This window comes from Teleopsis dalmanni, chromosome 1 (genome assembly GCF_002237135.1).
Source record: "Teleopsis dalmanni isolate 2A chromosome 1, ASM223713v2, whole genome shotgun sequence".
Classification (NCBI taxonomy): domain Eukaryota; kingdom Metazoa; phylum Arthropoda; class Insecta; order Diptera; family Diopsidae; genus Teleopsis; species Teleopsis dalmanni.
In genome coordinates, this window is record NC_051846.1 from 107,020,775 (window position 1) to 107,035,588 (window position 14,814).

General features: G+C 30.1%; 1 protein-coding gene across 1 annotated transcript in view; it reads left to right on the top strand.

The window, feature by feature from the left end:
• The window catches only part of LOC119672260 (WSCD family member CG9164), a 59,951-nt gene that overhangs the window by 1,916 nt on the left and 43,221 nt on the right, over window positions 1–14,814 (top strand). Inside the window, exons 2-5 of the mRNA XM_038083275.1 lie at window positions 7,713–7,897; window positions 7,966–8,095; window positions 8,312–8,425; window positions 8,484–8,735. Of these exons, the coding sequence (XP_037939203.1) occupies window positions 7,763–7,897; window positions 7,966–8,095; window positions 8,312–8,425; window positions 8,484–8,735 (631 nt within the window). The 5' untranslated portion in view covers window positions 7,713–7,762. The remainder of the gene's footprint in view (window positions 1–7,712; window positions 7,898–7,965; window positions 8,096–8,311; window positions 8,426–8,483; window positions 8,736–14,814) is intronic.

A 14,814-nucleotide genomic window follows, 5' to 3' on the forward strand; every position in this document is an offset into this window, starting at 1 on the left:
TTTATGGTTTCCTTATTATCGCCTTCAAAGTACTCTCCTTCTGCGGCAATACATGCATGCCAATGCTTGATCCAATTTTCCATAGAAGTTTTATAGGCCGCCGAAGGTATGACCTTTATTCCACGCAGCGAATTCTCTTTTATGGCCTCTATGGTCTCAAAATGCGTTCCTCGCAATGGCAATTTAAGTCAGGGGTAGAGGAAAAAGACACACGGGACCAGAGGCGAATGGCCTCTTGCAAACGACACATAACAGCCAAATAATACTTCTTATTGACCGTTTGACCGTCCGGAAGGAATTCATAATGCACCACACCACGAATATCGAAGAAAACTGTCAGCATAACCTTGATTTTGGACCGACTTTGGCGTTCTCTTTTCGGTTTCGGCTCACCTTCGAAGCACTATTCGGTCGATTGTTGTTTGGTGGGCATGTCAAATTCATACACCCATGTCTCATCACCAGTTATGATGCGTTCGATGAATGTGGGGTCACTATCTGCGTTGAAAATCATCTCTTTGGCCACATCATAATGATGTGAATGAAATTCAGCTTTTTTGACACCAGCCGAGAAGCGACGCGTTTCAAACCCAAAACATCAGTTAAAATTTGTTCGGCCGATCCATATGAGATGCCCAACAACACTGCAATCTCTCTAATCGGTTCACAACGATTTTTCAACACGATCTGCTTCGCCGATTCAATGTTTTCTTCAATAACAGAAGTTGTTGGGCGGCCAGGGATCTCATCATGGTCCACGCTTGTACGACCGTCTTTAAACCTTTTAAACCATTCGTGTACTTGTGGTTGCGACACACACAAATCACCAAAGGCCATTTTTTAACAGTTTTGGCACACTTAAATCCATTTACAACACAAAATTTGATGAACGCACATTGTTCTAATTTTTGATCCATTATAAAAATCGCCACACGAAAATTTTTCGACTTTTTGGATAGACGCCAAACAAAAACTAATCGTACGATATGCGTTAAATTTTGACAAAATGTGTATAATAGTTATCTTTGTAAATCCAACTGTGGTATATCTTTGCTGTTTCCGTAATTCCCTGTAACTCGATTATACTATTCTATTGTTAAATATAAATTAAGATGTAATATTTTGAACTGCAGGTGATCGCATTTTAAATTTTTCATATGCATGTAGATATCTATCGAACCACTGTACTGCAACTAATTCCTAAGTCCATGGTAATTGTATTATTTATTTTGCCTTCCTATTTGCTAAAAATAATTATCCAAACAGATCAAATAACCTACCACTGTCACATAAGGTTTGGTGTCATTATTATTAGTAAGAACCAATTGATTTTTGGTTCTTTGAAGAATTGTGGTCGGATTGAAGTCGTGTTGTTTTTATACTGTTTTGCTTTGTCCGTACTATGTTATAATTAATTACTTTTTTGGATTCTGCTGTTCACATTTTTTACTTTCATAACGTTTATGATATTTAACTCAGCCTTTAAGCGTATTTTGTGTGCTGAACTCTCATATGGAAACATCGAGAGTTCACGAAATACAATATACAGATACTGTAGAGTACCTTCTGCTCAAAAAGTACTCGGATTTTGTAAATAAAACACACAAATTTTAATTTTATTCCAAATTTATTATATCTCCTTCAAAATATGCTTCTTTTGAAGCGAAACACATATGCCAACGCTTAACCCAATCTTCCATACACTTTTCGTAGGCCCGTGCAGGCTTTTAGTTCCTTCAGCGAATTCTCTTTTACCGATTCAATCGACTCAAAACGCTTACCACGAAGGGGTAGTTTGAGTTTCGGGAACAGGAAAAAGTCACACGGATCTAGATCTGGTGAATATGGTGAGCGATGATAGTGGTGCCGTATTTGGTCAAAAAATCGCGTACAACAGGAATTTTTCATAGTAAAAATCGCTAAATGCACTTCAGGTAGTTTGCTCATTAACAGCTGCTGTGAACAACCTAATTGACCCTCAAATTTGTACCATATGTCAAGAAAGGGTGTACCAACATAACAAAAAAAAAATTTTGAAAAAGGTCCATTACTTAAGGAGTAGTTAACAAACAACAAAATCCGGATACTTTCTGAGCAGAAGGTATCTTAAGTACTCTTAAGATGTTAATTGTTACCCAGAGAAATAAATATGCCAATTTTTCAAAAGCATTTTAGAAATATTCGCATACATATTAAACATTTATTTAAAGGATGGTTTTCTATTGTACTAATTATCCTCTCATAGGAATATTATCAATAGACTAAAAAAATAAAACCGTAGAAAAATACTCATTAAAATTATATACCTTTTGCAAAAATTACCAACCTAAAATTAGATGCGCTATTAAGTTCCATATAATCAATTCTTATTTGTTTTCACTGAGAATAATGTTTAGAATAATTAAACCCAATAAAATTCTCTTTAAAATTAATACAATAACAATACATAATTATAATATTGATTCAAATGTTAAACAAATAGTTCAAATGATTAAATTTTTGAAATTAACATAAATATAATTTCATAAAATAGTTGAATATAAATAACGTGTACATAGCATATAAATCTTGCAAGCGCAAAAGCAATTTTTAATTTAAAGATCTTGTCAAATTATTGATTAATTTTATTATTCACTGTTACAATTTCATTAATAACTAAATTACTTTAATTGATAAAATTGCCAATGCACATAGTCTTTCTTGACTCATCGTACTTCGCAAATAGGTCTTAATCAATTTTAGCTTTGAGAAGCTCCTTATGCAGAAGCTGTTCTGACTGGAACTGTAAGCATGATTCTGGTTACTATATAAACATTAGGATATACTTCCTCTAAATTATTTTCTTTAATGTACCGGACGAGTTGCTTTATATCGTTGATAAAGTCTAGTGAATTCGATTTTAAAAGTAACAGTTCCTCATACAGTTCAAAAGGCTGAATGTCGCAGTTGTCACCTTCCCGAAGTATTATACCCAAAGCATTACAATACTTGAGAAGATCTTCGTTTGGTATACTTTTTATATGATTGTCATATATGAAACCAAAATGTTCAAAATATCCATTAAGTGCTTTAAATCGAATTAAATTAAGAGCTTAGGCCCAAGTGAACTGACTGTACAGATTGTGTTTGGTTGTTTGGAGTGTCTGTTGGCACCTTATCTACCTTCTCTTTGTGAACATTTTAGTTATGTTCACTGGCTCAATCTGTAGTCCTTATATTAATACTTCTTATATTGTCCTTTAAGTATTAAACTTCTGAGATGGGCCTATTTGCCATTTGTTCGAGAATATCCTCAGTCTTTTAGTATATTTAAAGTTGAATATCCCTGATCCACCTTTTGAAATATTTTCAACGCCTTGCCTTTAATGTATTTCTTAACGGTTTCTATTTTTAGATTCTTATGTATGTCCGTGTTCGTGATATATGAGGGGATGTTGAGTATTCGTCTTATTGCCAGATTTTGTGCTATTTGTAGTTGGGCTATGATACTGTTTGATGCTTTTCCACACGTCACACATTCGTATAGTAGATTGAATCTTATTATCCGCTTGTTGATTATCAACTTATTTTTGATGTTTACGTTTTTCTTCACCAATGGTTTTAATGGTTTAATAGTCCAATGCAAATCATTTTTTCCCGTATGTGTGGCTTCCACTAAATGAGTGTAGGTGATAGGGATGGTGCTTGAGAAGCTCTTGCCTCTATATTCCTTGTTGATAAGAAGTAATTATCTAGTTTAACTGTGACTTTCCTATTTTGGAGGAAACTTTCGATGATCTTAATTAAATCCAGTGGAATTTTTTATCCCTGAATTTTGACTATTAATTTGGCATGTCATCACCATTCTTGTTGATTTCTGTTAGCTTAATGTAGTCAGGACATTTTGTGACACTCTTGCTATCTGTAGATCGGTAGACTGATTTTCTTTAAATCCGTATTGCTCTGGAGAAATTAAATTTTTCTCTTCGACTGTGTGTTTCTGTCTGGAAGGAATCTTTTTTCTGCTATTTTCGCTATAGCTGATAACAGGCAATTTTGTGGAAAAATTATGTTTTCCCCATGTTTTGGTAGCACAATATTCGATGAGTTTTTCCAAGTATTTGGAAAATTTCCTTAGTGAAGTGTAGTATTTATGATATTTGTGATCATGCTTATTACTGTATCTGACAAATTCTTTACACATTTGTTAGTGATGCTCTTGAGATTACCTATGATCTGATGTATCTCCCCTGGATCTGTTGGTCTTAGGTTGTGATCATGTTCTCTGGATAGAATCTCTTCTGCTTGTTTTTAGATTTCTTCTTCCCTTTCCACATCATCGTCAGGGTTCGTGTTCTGCATGAATTGCAGCTGAAGTGATCTTGCAAATGCTTTGTCTTCTGTCTTAAATTTTATTCCTTCTTTTTCGTATATTTGTTGAGACCCCAAAAAGATTTGTCTCCTATTTTTTGACTCTCCATAAATTTCTCCCATTTTTTATTGTGAAATTGGTCAATGTTTTTTCTTATTAAATTGGTGAGTCGAATTTAATTTAATAACTATTGCAACCATTTTACAAATTGGTGCAGAAGGTTGATTAAGTCTGTTTCGATATAGATATAACTGGCATTTACCCCGAATCCTCAAGAACCTGTTTGTAAAGTGAAAGTATTATTCATTTTAAGCTTTGAAATTTCTTAAGCATTCTTTCTACAAAAATCAGATTGAAATTCATTTAATTTATTATTATGTCCGACTCTTTCCGAAGGTTTTTCATTTATAATTTCCATTAGAATCTTTACAACATTCTTTATCAAAGAGATTTCCCTATAGTTCTCAGGTTGGTTAAGACTCTTATTTGTATGCAGGTAAAACCACATTTCTTATAAAAGCGTCTTCTATGTGATCATTGTTTCACATTCTGTTATATATGGTTACAAATTCATCAAGAAATAAATATAAATTATTTATTATAAATAATAAATTAAAATGAAGTTAATTTTTAATTTTCTCGATACTAACGAACATCAAATTCGTTATCAGTGTTCAGATTTGGAATATATGATAGGTTTTCTCGCCTTTTCTCTTGAGCTTATCAGTGACTGGAAGTAGCTTCACTTTAAGCTGTAAGGTCTGCTTCTGTATGTAGGGGTTCGCCTCCAATTTCTTTTGTTATTTACCGCCATAATTTTGATTTCGATATGTGATTGATGCCATTTTCTAATTTAAGATAGTAGTTCATTTTTTATTTTTGATAAATTGTCATCAAATGTTTTTGCGTTTAAATAGTATATCTTTTCTAATTGGTTATTTGTTTTTCTAAATAATTTGGATTTTTATAAAGCAACATCTCCTATACGTTTTCACAGCTATACCAAATAATTTTGTGATATTACGTTTACTGTCATTTGCCAGTTTTATAATCTCACACATGTCATATATATTTAGCACAACATTATTTTGTTATGTATTACATATATTTTCGTCTTTTCAAAACATTGTATATTAAATTTTAACGAAATCGATTCGATTTTAAAAGGTTTCTTTTCTATATAAAAACTTGTTAGCTTTATCCAAAATTGTAGTCGATCTAATGAGTATTTTGCACCAGTATAGAACTTAACTAAATAGCTTAACCAATACCAAATTTAACAAATATCTACAAAAGTATTAAAAAAATATTTCTATATTTCTATAAAAATATTTTGTTAAATTTAATTTTGAACAAATAAAAATCAGGGACCGTAACAGTTATCATAAAAAAAATAAAAATCATCTTATAACTGTTAACATTTGCATTTTAAAATAAAACTCAAAAAATAATAATTAAATTTGATTTTTATTATATTCATCAAAAATAATTATTATTATATGCCGCAGAATTTGCACGATACTCTTGATTTTTATATTATATAACGCAAGTATACCAGTTATTTGTGAGTTTTAAAATAAGAAGCAAATTTTAAGAGTTATTTCTGCGCGAAAAAATAAAAGGCATATAATAATAAGTATTTTTGATGAATATAATAAAAGTCAAATTTAATTATTATTTTTTGATTTTTATTTTAAAACGCTTATATATAAAAAGCATTCATAATATTAAGGATAAAAGTTGTTAGAATGATAACTATTTACTTAAATAAGAGTTTAGACAGCTTTTTGTTGCTGCTTTTTTCCATAAAAAATTTTAAAATAACTGTTATTTTCCGTCCCTGATAAAAATAGATTGCTGTTGTAATATATTACTATATCGTTTTGTTTTTAATTTAGAAAAAAATATCTTTATACATATATTATTCATTTGGAAATGTTGTAATTAAATTAGTTCGATAAACTATGCATTAAACCAATGCTATAAATATTTTTTTCATCTTTTTTTGTATACAGGTTAATACTAGTGCTGTTCATATTCGAATTAACGAAGTATTCGAAGAATTCGAATATTCGAATAGTAAACGAAGTCTTCGAAGTTGGAAAAAACTTCGAAGTTTTTGTGAATTTTTGTTCTTGAAGTCTTCGAAGTTTAAATGTAGTGAAAAACTTCGAAGACTTCGAAGACTTCGTAAGCAAAAGGTGAAGTGAGAGCGCAAAATGCAAACAAACGTGCATCACACAAATTATTTGAGAGATGAAAGCATTTGCTTCGTTTGTACGGTTTTATGTTTTTTTTTTTTTGCTGTTCTATGCAGAAAATTAAAAACATGTTTCTTGTTTTATTTTATGACATAAAATTTATTTTATTATTAAATATGTATTATAATATATATTATTATTAAATATGTTATTATTAAATATTATTTATATTAAATAAAAAATTTACATTTTAAATAACTTATATTTATTATTTATATTTAAGAAATCATATTTGAGAAAATTTTTAATATAATATAAAATATATACGTAATAATATGTAAAAATTGATATTGATGGATTTTATTAGTAAAAGAAATTTTATAAAAGTTTTCATTTTTCTTTTAAAAAAAATCACAAATTAAAACTTTGAAAATTAGTTATGAAAAAATGAGTTTTGCTCATTAATGCATAATTATTTGACATGTATGAGCTGTGATGATCACACAGGTAAGCACAAATTTATTTTTTGCATAATAAAAAAATAATTTTTGATTTTTTTATTGTAAATATAATTTTTTAAATATAAATAATAAATATAAGTTATTTAAAATGTAAATTTTTTATTTTATATAAATAATATTTAATAATAACATATTTAATAATAATATATATTATAATACATATTTAATAATAAAATCAGTTTTATGTAATAAAGTTTTTTCCAACTTCGAAGACTTCGTTGAAATGCGAATATTCGAAGAACTTCGAATTTTTAAAAACTTCGAATAATGTGAACAGCACTAGGTAATACATCCTGTATGCAGGTTAATTGCAAGCCTGTTGGTTGTCTAGTGCCTAAAAGTGACAATAGTTTGCTGTTATGGCACCAAGAAAATGTAAGAAGGCTTTTACCCAACCCGATATTTAATTCGTTGCATTGTGATCACATCCGTTGGAATTTTGTTGCTTAACTAAGTCGAATTCCTGTTTTTCTTAATCTTACGAAAAGGTTAAAAATAGACCGAGAATATAAAGGCTCTTTATAAATTCTATTAAAATTGTCGCGACTTTCAGTTGATCTGTTTTATATCAATCGAATTTAAAATACATAAAACCATTCAATATTAATAAACGGGTATTTATGGGAATTTGTTTTTTAGATAAATGTATGAAGAGATTATTTCCTCATTAGTTATGCAAAAGTTGTGGAATGGCAGTCCAAAGCTGGAGAATCTGTGGAATTTCGGCTTCTGTTTTAATATATATCGGAGGAATAATTTTTCTTTCCATGAATAACATACCAAGTAATCACCGGAAAAGAATGCGGATCGAACGATTTCCTGAAGTAATTTCATACTTTAAAGTTCATATTCATTATTATTTTTTAAGTGCTTTAATAAAATTATTTTATAGTTCTCAAATTTTCTGCATCGAAAATATACAGGTGCAAATAGAAAAATGACTATTCGCTGGTGCACAGAACTTTCTTTTCAAAACACAAATCTTCCCACTAAAATTATGGATCCGACGTTGGAATTAAGTTGTAGGTAGAAATTTTGGATGAATTTCTTATAAAATTTTATTTTAAAATATAGTATTTAACCACGTAAATACTTGTATGTATTAATTTTAATTTTAATATTAATAATTCACAAATCAATAATTAAAAACATAGAACAAGAAATAAAAAATATTTATGTTAAATTTGAATTGATTTTTATCTAATTATTAATGACTATGCTATAAATTGGTATCATAGCTTCCATAGATACTGATACATTGCCTAAAGACGAATTATCTGGATTAACAGCATTAGCTTCCTTTCCTGGCAGTGGAAATACTTGGTTAAGATATTTGATACAGCAATCCACAGGTAATTAATCTTATTAAAATTTTCTAATATACATAGCCATTGAAATTGATTTTTTAAGGTATACTAACCGGAAGTATTTACAAAGATTATGGTCTTTTAAAAACTGGTTTTCCTGCCGAAAGTGTTTGTAACAGATCAGTCCTATTAGTTAAAACTCACGAATGGGGGCCAAATGCTTGGAAACCATTTTCAAAAGCAATATTGCTGGTAAGAGATCCGGAAAAAGCTATATTAGCTGAATTTAATCGACAAAGTGGTGGTCATATTGGATTTGCATCACCTGATAGATATAAGAGAACGAAAGGAAAATGTAAGTCAATGCTTATCTGTATCAATGAATTTAGACAAAAAAGAGATTATTTTTTTCATTTATATAGAAGTATATATATAAACATACGAGTATATGAATTATATTAATACACTATAATAAACTTGTTAGCCTTTACTTTCTCAAACCAAACAAATTAATTGAGTTAAGTATTATGTTATCATTAAGTTGTAAAATTGTAAAATAAAATTGTAAAATTGCAACCCTTACACTCCTGGGTTCATAACGACTCTAGTTAAATACAAAGTTAGTTGAGTAGTAGCTAAATCTCGCTGGCAATTGTAGTGTTTTTATTTTTTGTATCTTTAGAGTTAATTTTTTAATAAAAACACGAACAATTTATTGCTTATATTTATATCGCCACGATCTTTACGTTGCTTAAAAAGGGTTGAAGATCTTTAATAATTTTTGAAAATATATATCAAAATTAGCGCATAATGTAAAATATATCTGAACACATTTTCGTAAGAAAAGTAGATTTGTAACCAAACGTCACATTAATATATAGGGTATTCTTAAAGCCTCCTATATTTACAATCCTGACTATAGAGATTCTAGTATTTTGAAAAGGCATTGGGTCAGCTGGATTATTTTTATCTATTTCCACTTAACAAACAATACACACACTAGAGTGAAACGAAATAAAGAAAAAGCTCCCATGCGCGTCTGCTCATTGCTTTGACAAAACCATATAGGTAAAACTCTAATAATTTTAGCACCAACATATCTTCTAGTGCATGCGTACAGAGATAGTTCAAAACGAAAATTTTTTTTTTAATTGGACAGACAGAGAGTAATAGAAGCTTTTCGACTTTTGTTTGTTATTCCACCCTTACTAAATGCCTTAGTGCAAGGATATGTGAGGCAATATTTTGTACGCAACACTCGAGTCATAGTCGTGTATTGGTTGCACTCTACTTATACTTACTCTGAGGCTCTTTTTCGTTTAATTAACTACACTGGACTTATACATTAAACTGAAAGTACTTACACTCTCGAATGATCTACTTATACTTACTCTGAGGCTCTTTTTCGTTTAATTAACTACACTGGACTTATACATTAAACTGAAAGTACTTACACTCTCGAATGATTTACTTATACTTACTCTGAGGCTCTTTTTCGTTTAATTAACTACACTGGACTTATACATTAAACTGAAAGTACTTACACTCTCGAATGATCTACTTACATATACTTACTCTGAGGCTCTTTTTCGTTTAATTAACTACACTGGACTTATACATTAAACTGAAAGTACTTACACTCTCGAATGATACCCTTTAATACTCTTTACATATATGATGCAAGTGATTTATGAGTCATTCATTCTGACAAAATAGAAAGAGTTGTGTATTTTTTAGTTAACTGTTGCTATTATTACTCGATTGCAATTGTATTGTTTATTATTTGGTATGTATTCAGAGTCTATAAATGATAGTATTGTAGCTGTATCATAAAATAAATTCTAATGGGAAAATAAATGGAAATTATTTTGGGTTTATATATCCTGTTGGCTTTTAGCTAGTACAATTCTGTACAGTATACACAGCTAGTATAAGCTGTTTGCTAGTATGAAAATATATTTTGCTTTTCTTCTTATTTTATTAAGTTATTGGTGTCATTTTAAAGTGCTAGTTATATTTTCTGGTTTGTTAAAGTTGAAATTTCTTTTATTAAAAGTTTTTGTAATTAAGCTTTGGCCGCTTGCTTTAATTACTAAAAACCTCTCTACTGGTACTTGTTTTTATTTCGTCGGGTTGGTGTTACTTTTTATCTTATGGCGTCCATTGTATTGAATTTTTAATTCTATAGGTGATGTTAGTTATATGGTTAGGATTTTCGTATTTGGGTGAGGTTGTTGTCTGCTTGAGTAATAGTGATACCTTTTATTATAGCGCTTAATGTACTGTTAAGATCTGTATGAAGTTTCACTTCTTTGAAAATCTGTTTTTGTAAGAGGTTTTGCTTCTGAATACAGTTGCCAAATGCTGTTGTAAGTGTAACAGGTTACGTTGTTCTGATTCTAGACCGTAAAGGTTTTTTTAATATCCCAATAAATGTATATAAGCTTATCTCAAAAAACAATTTTTGCTTTGTAACATTGTGATCGATTTTCTATGTTAGAATAGTATTATAGAGAGAAGAGTGAATTGCAATTACTTCGCTATAGCAAAGTTTTTAAATGTACTTTATCATTCTTTTGTAGTCTTAGGTTAATTGCACTATTGACAGTCAAAGTATTTTTAAGATTAGTATTTACTGGAGTTTCATGTGGTGTCTAAGTTTCAGTACAGCATTTAACATTTTTATTTTGCTTTAAATTTCTGGATTATATTATTTAATTTTTAGTTGATAAAGGTCTCATCAAGTCGAGTCTAGTCCTAATTATTCTACCTAAGAAAATCAAAGCTAGAGATTCTTTAGTAGAGTGATGTGTAGCATAAAGAGAATAGTATATAAACAACCCATGGATTGATGGACATGTTTTATTTTGTTTTATTTGTGGTAAAATTTTTAAATTCTTGTGACATGTGTTGCCTTCCATTATCACTCCAAAGGCATTCACAACAAACTGTTAAAATTGTTGCCAAGTAAATAATATATGTATGGATTAGTTCATGCTGTTGAAACGAAAGATTTGCAAACATCAGTTGTAAGTACACCTATACCTCGCTTAACGGCCTTATATTATTATTATAAAATAGGCTATGAATGCACCCCGTCTTAAAAGATCTATTGTGCGCCTAAAGGCCCAACTAAAACTCTAGACTACAAAAATTCTAGACTATTTATAAATCTTGTAATTTTACCTATTTGATTTGGGACTAAGATCCCGCATCCAAGGTAATCGAGTCTACATCTTGCCGCCGGTGGGCAGTTGCATAGAATATGTTCTGATGTTTCCTTCTCCTCATGACAGAGGCGACAGGAGTCACTTTCTACCGCACCTATAATCTTCATGTGGTAATTCATTCTACAGTGTCCAGTAAGAAGTTCAGTGTAGATTTTAATATCATTTCTGCTAAGGCTAAGGATAGCGTCAACTTTGATGTGTTCAGAATCATTGAATCGTCTTGACTGTCTCATGCCTGTTTGGGCATGAGACAGTGTAAAGTAGATGTTGTTTCTCCCGTTCGCACAATAAGTTATTTGTGAAGTTCCGCAGAGCCGCAGAACGGCCCTGGACCAATGAAAGCAGTACTTGAATCCTTTTTTGCTATTGAGTCTGATATTTTATTGACTTCATGCCCTTCATGTCTCGGTACCCACATAAGAATAACATAGTTCATCGATGCTAGGGTATTGAGAACTTGAAAGCATTCCCAGATCAATTTTGATTGGAATGAAAATTTTGCTAAAGAATTTGGAGTTGCTGGGCTGTTCGAAAGAATGCATATTTTGGTACCCCTCGCACATAGCTCTAAGGCATGAACCTTTGTCTGAAAAATAGAAGCGGTTTTTCCCATTGCTATTGCTTTGCAGAAATTCGCTTCTATAATTCCTGCTCCTACACTGACATCCTTTATTTTGGACAAACCATAATTGAGAGCCCTGATTTAAGATAATTTCATTGTTTCTCCAAGTTGATCGGTCACTGATGACTACTTCAAATTCCCTGCAGAAAGCCAATCTTCTATTCATCTTATCAAAGACCTTAAGACCCGGAGAATTCCAGACCTCATCTAGAATCTATGCGTATCCTGTTAGATTGGCCACTTTAAGATAACTGTTGTGTTTGTCTTGTTGTAATTGTTAACGCTATCATGAAACCTGTATATGGCACGGTGGCTAGCCCGGTATGCTTGCCGGTGGGAAGGTTCTTGGTAGCTGAGAGGTCGCTATAGACATCAACAAAAAAAAATCGTGCCATACCTTTGGTTTTTTGTTTTATTGAGTTAAAATTTATTAAATATATTAGTACTAAGATAATCTTATTATTATGTTCACAATTTTTTTCTTTATCTTTAACAAAAACAAAATGAACTATGTATATAAAACTACAACAATTCTTTTTTTTTTCTCTGGTGTGCAAATCAACAAAAATTAAAGTAATACAATATTAATACAAAATTATTCTTTTCTTTTATAAAAAAAAAAACAAAATGTAGCAAGTTCTTAGATTATAGATACATAAAGATATAAATAAAATAATTCATAATTATAACAAATGTGTACAGCAAAACTGTTTTCTTGTTTTAAATTTATAAGTTAAAAACAATTATTGTTACAACTTTAAGTTTTAGTATTTTAATTGTTTTCTTTTCTTTCTTGCTAGGATAACCATAAAAAAGTCCAATAATGCCATGAAAAAAATAGAAAAAAATTATTTATATAAAAAATAATAAAACAATCGTGTGGCGAAGAAGGCATTGAAATCTAAGCAAAGATGGAAATGAAAGCAAGACAAGAAGAAAAGAAGAAGTAAAAATAAAAATTTGATAAGCTTGAAAAACTTAAAGTAAAAGAAGCAAAAAATAGAAGTTTGAGAAGATTGATAAATTTGATAAGTTTGCAAAGTTCAAGTTAAACATGCAAGGGTCCAGGGTTCAAGTCCCTACTCGGGCGCCAACTGTATCGACTCTTTCTTGGGGTCGTTTCGATTTGCTGGGGTGTCCTCAGCCTTTCCAGAATCATTACAATAAATTTTATTTGTAACCCAAATATTCATAATTATAATTCCTTTTAAGTTTATTTTATTTAAATATTTTTATTAAGTAAAGTTCATTAAGTATAGTTAATTACAATTTAATACAGAATATTTATGTAGGAAAATTTAGAACAGAAAAGTGTATTTAAAAGAATTTGCTTATGACGGTAGAGATCTCCTAGATGTCTTTGATAAGAATTCTTTGTAGGAGCTTGCTTGCTTTCTTCCAGGATCCTTCTTCTGTACTATCTATAGAAATGTTATGAGAATTGAATTGGTTAGTGAATATGTAATAGGGAATTACTTTAGACTCAGTCGACGTTATACCGCCTGTCGTGTCTTTGTAATTTTATATGATTATTCCTTCGTTAAACACTTCTGCTACAGAAAGTATTCTTATGTTTATTATGAGAATCACTTTTGACCCAGTCGACGTTATACCGCCTGTCGTGTCTTTGTAATTATATAAGTTTATTCCTTCGTTGAACACTTCTGCTATAGAAAGTATTCTTATGTTTGACTTGCTATTCTTAGGTGTATGTGCCTTAGAAATTATAAACTAAGTGTTCGCATAAGTAAAATGCGCGTTTTATATACGCACTCGACCGAGCTTTTTCGTAGCGTATCATTTTATTTACAGTTGATCTCACGTAATTCTTGTTTACTTTTGCCGTTCTGATTTTTTATTTCATGTTGTGTGCGGTACTCAGCTTGTGCATTTAACTTCTCTTTGAGCTTCTCTTACGGCGAATATTTTTGGCAGTTTTCTTATGTTTTCTTGTTTTCTTATGTCGTTATTCCGCTGCTTTGTTTTGATTCTTTCAAAACGTGTTTTAAAACTACATTCGATCGGTGGTGGTTTTTATTTATTTTGTTTGTTACAATAAAATAAAATATTAAAAGTGCAAATATTCATCAAATTTAAAACATAAAAATAAGAAATATAATTACCAAACAAATAAGGTGAGTTTATTATTCATTTATTTAATTATATTTTTATATTTCATTTCAATATCATTTCAGATTCGTTTGAGGTGTTATTAAGGCTTGCAAGCGGTTTGGGTTTTGGTAAGTTGCTTTAAAAAAAATATTTAAAATATTAATTAATCTATTTAATTCCAGATATTTGCAACATTTAACATAGTGGTTGTTCCTTTTTTTCCATTTAAATGTAAATATAAAAAAAAGCATGTGTTGTTTTATAAAACATCGGTGTTCTGTGTGTGTGTTTTAGTTTGCGTTGTTATTGTTTTTAGTGCATGTTTATGTAGCTGGAAATTTGGGACAGTTTCCATTCCTACAAAATTCATAAAGACTAAATTTTACTTTTGACTAAAGTAGTTTTTAATTTAATAAAAGTTTGAAGTTTAATAAAAATCTTAAGAAACTGCGTTTTTTTGTTTAAATATA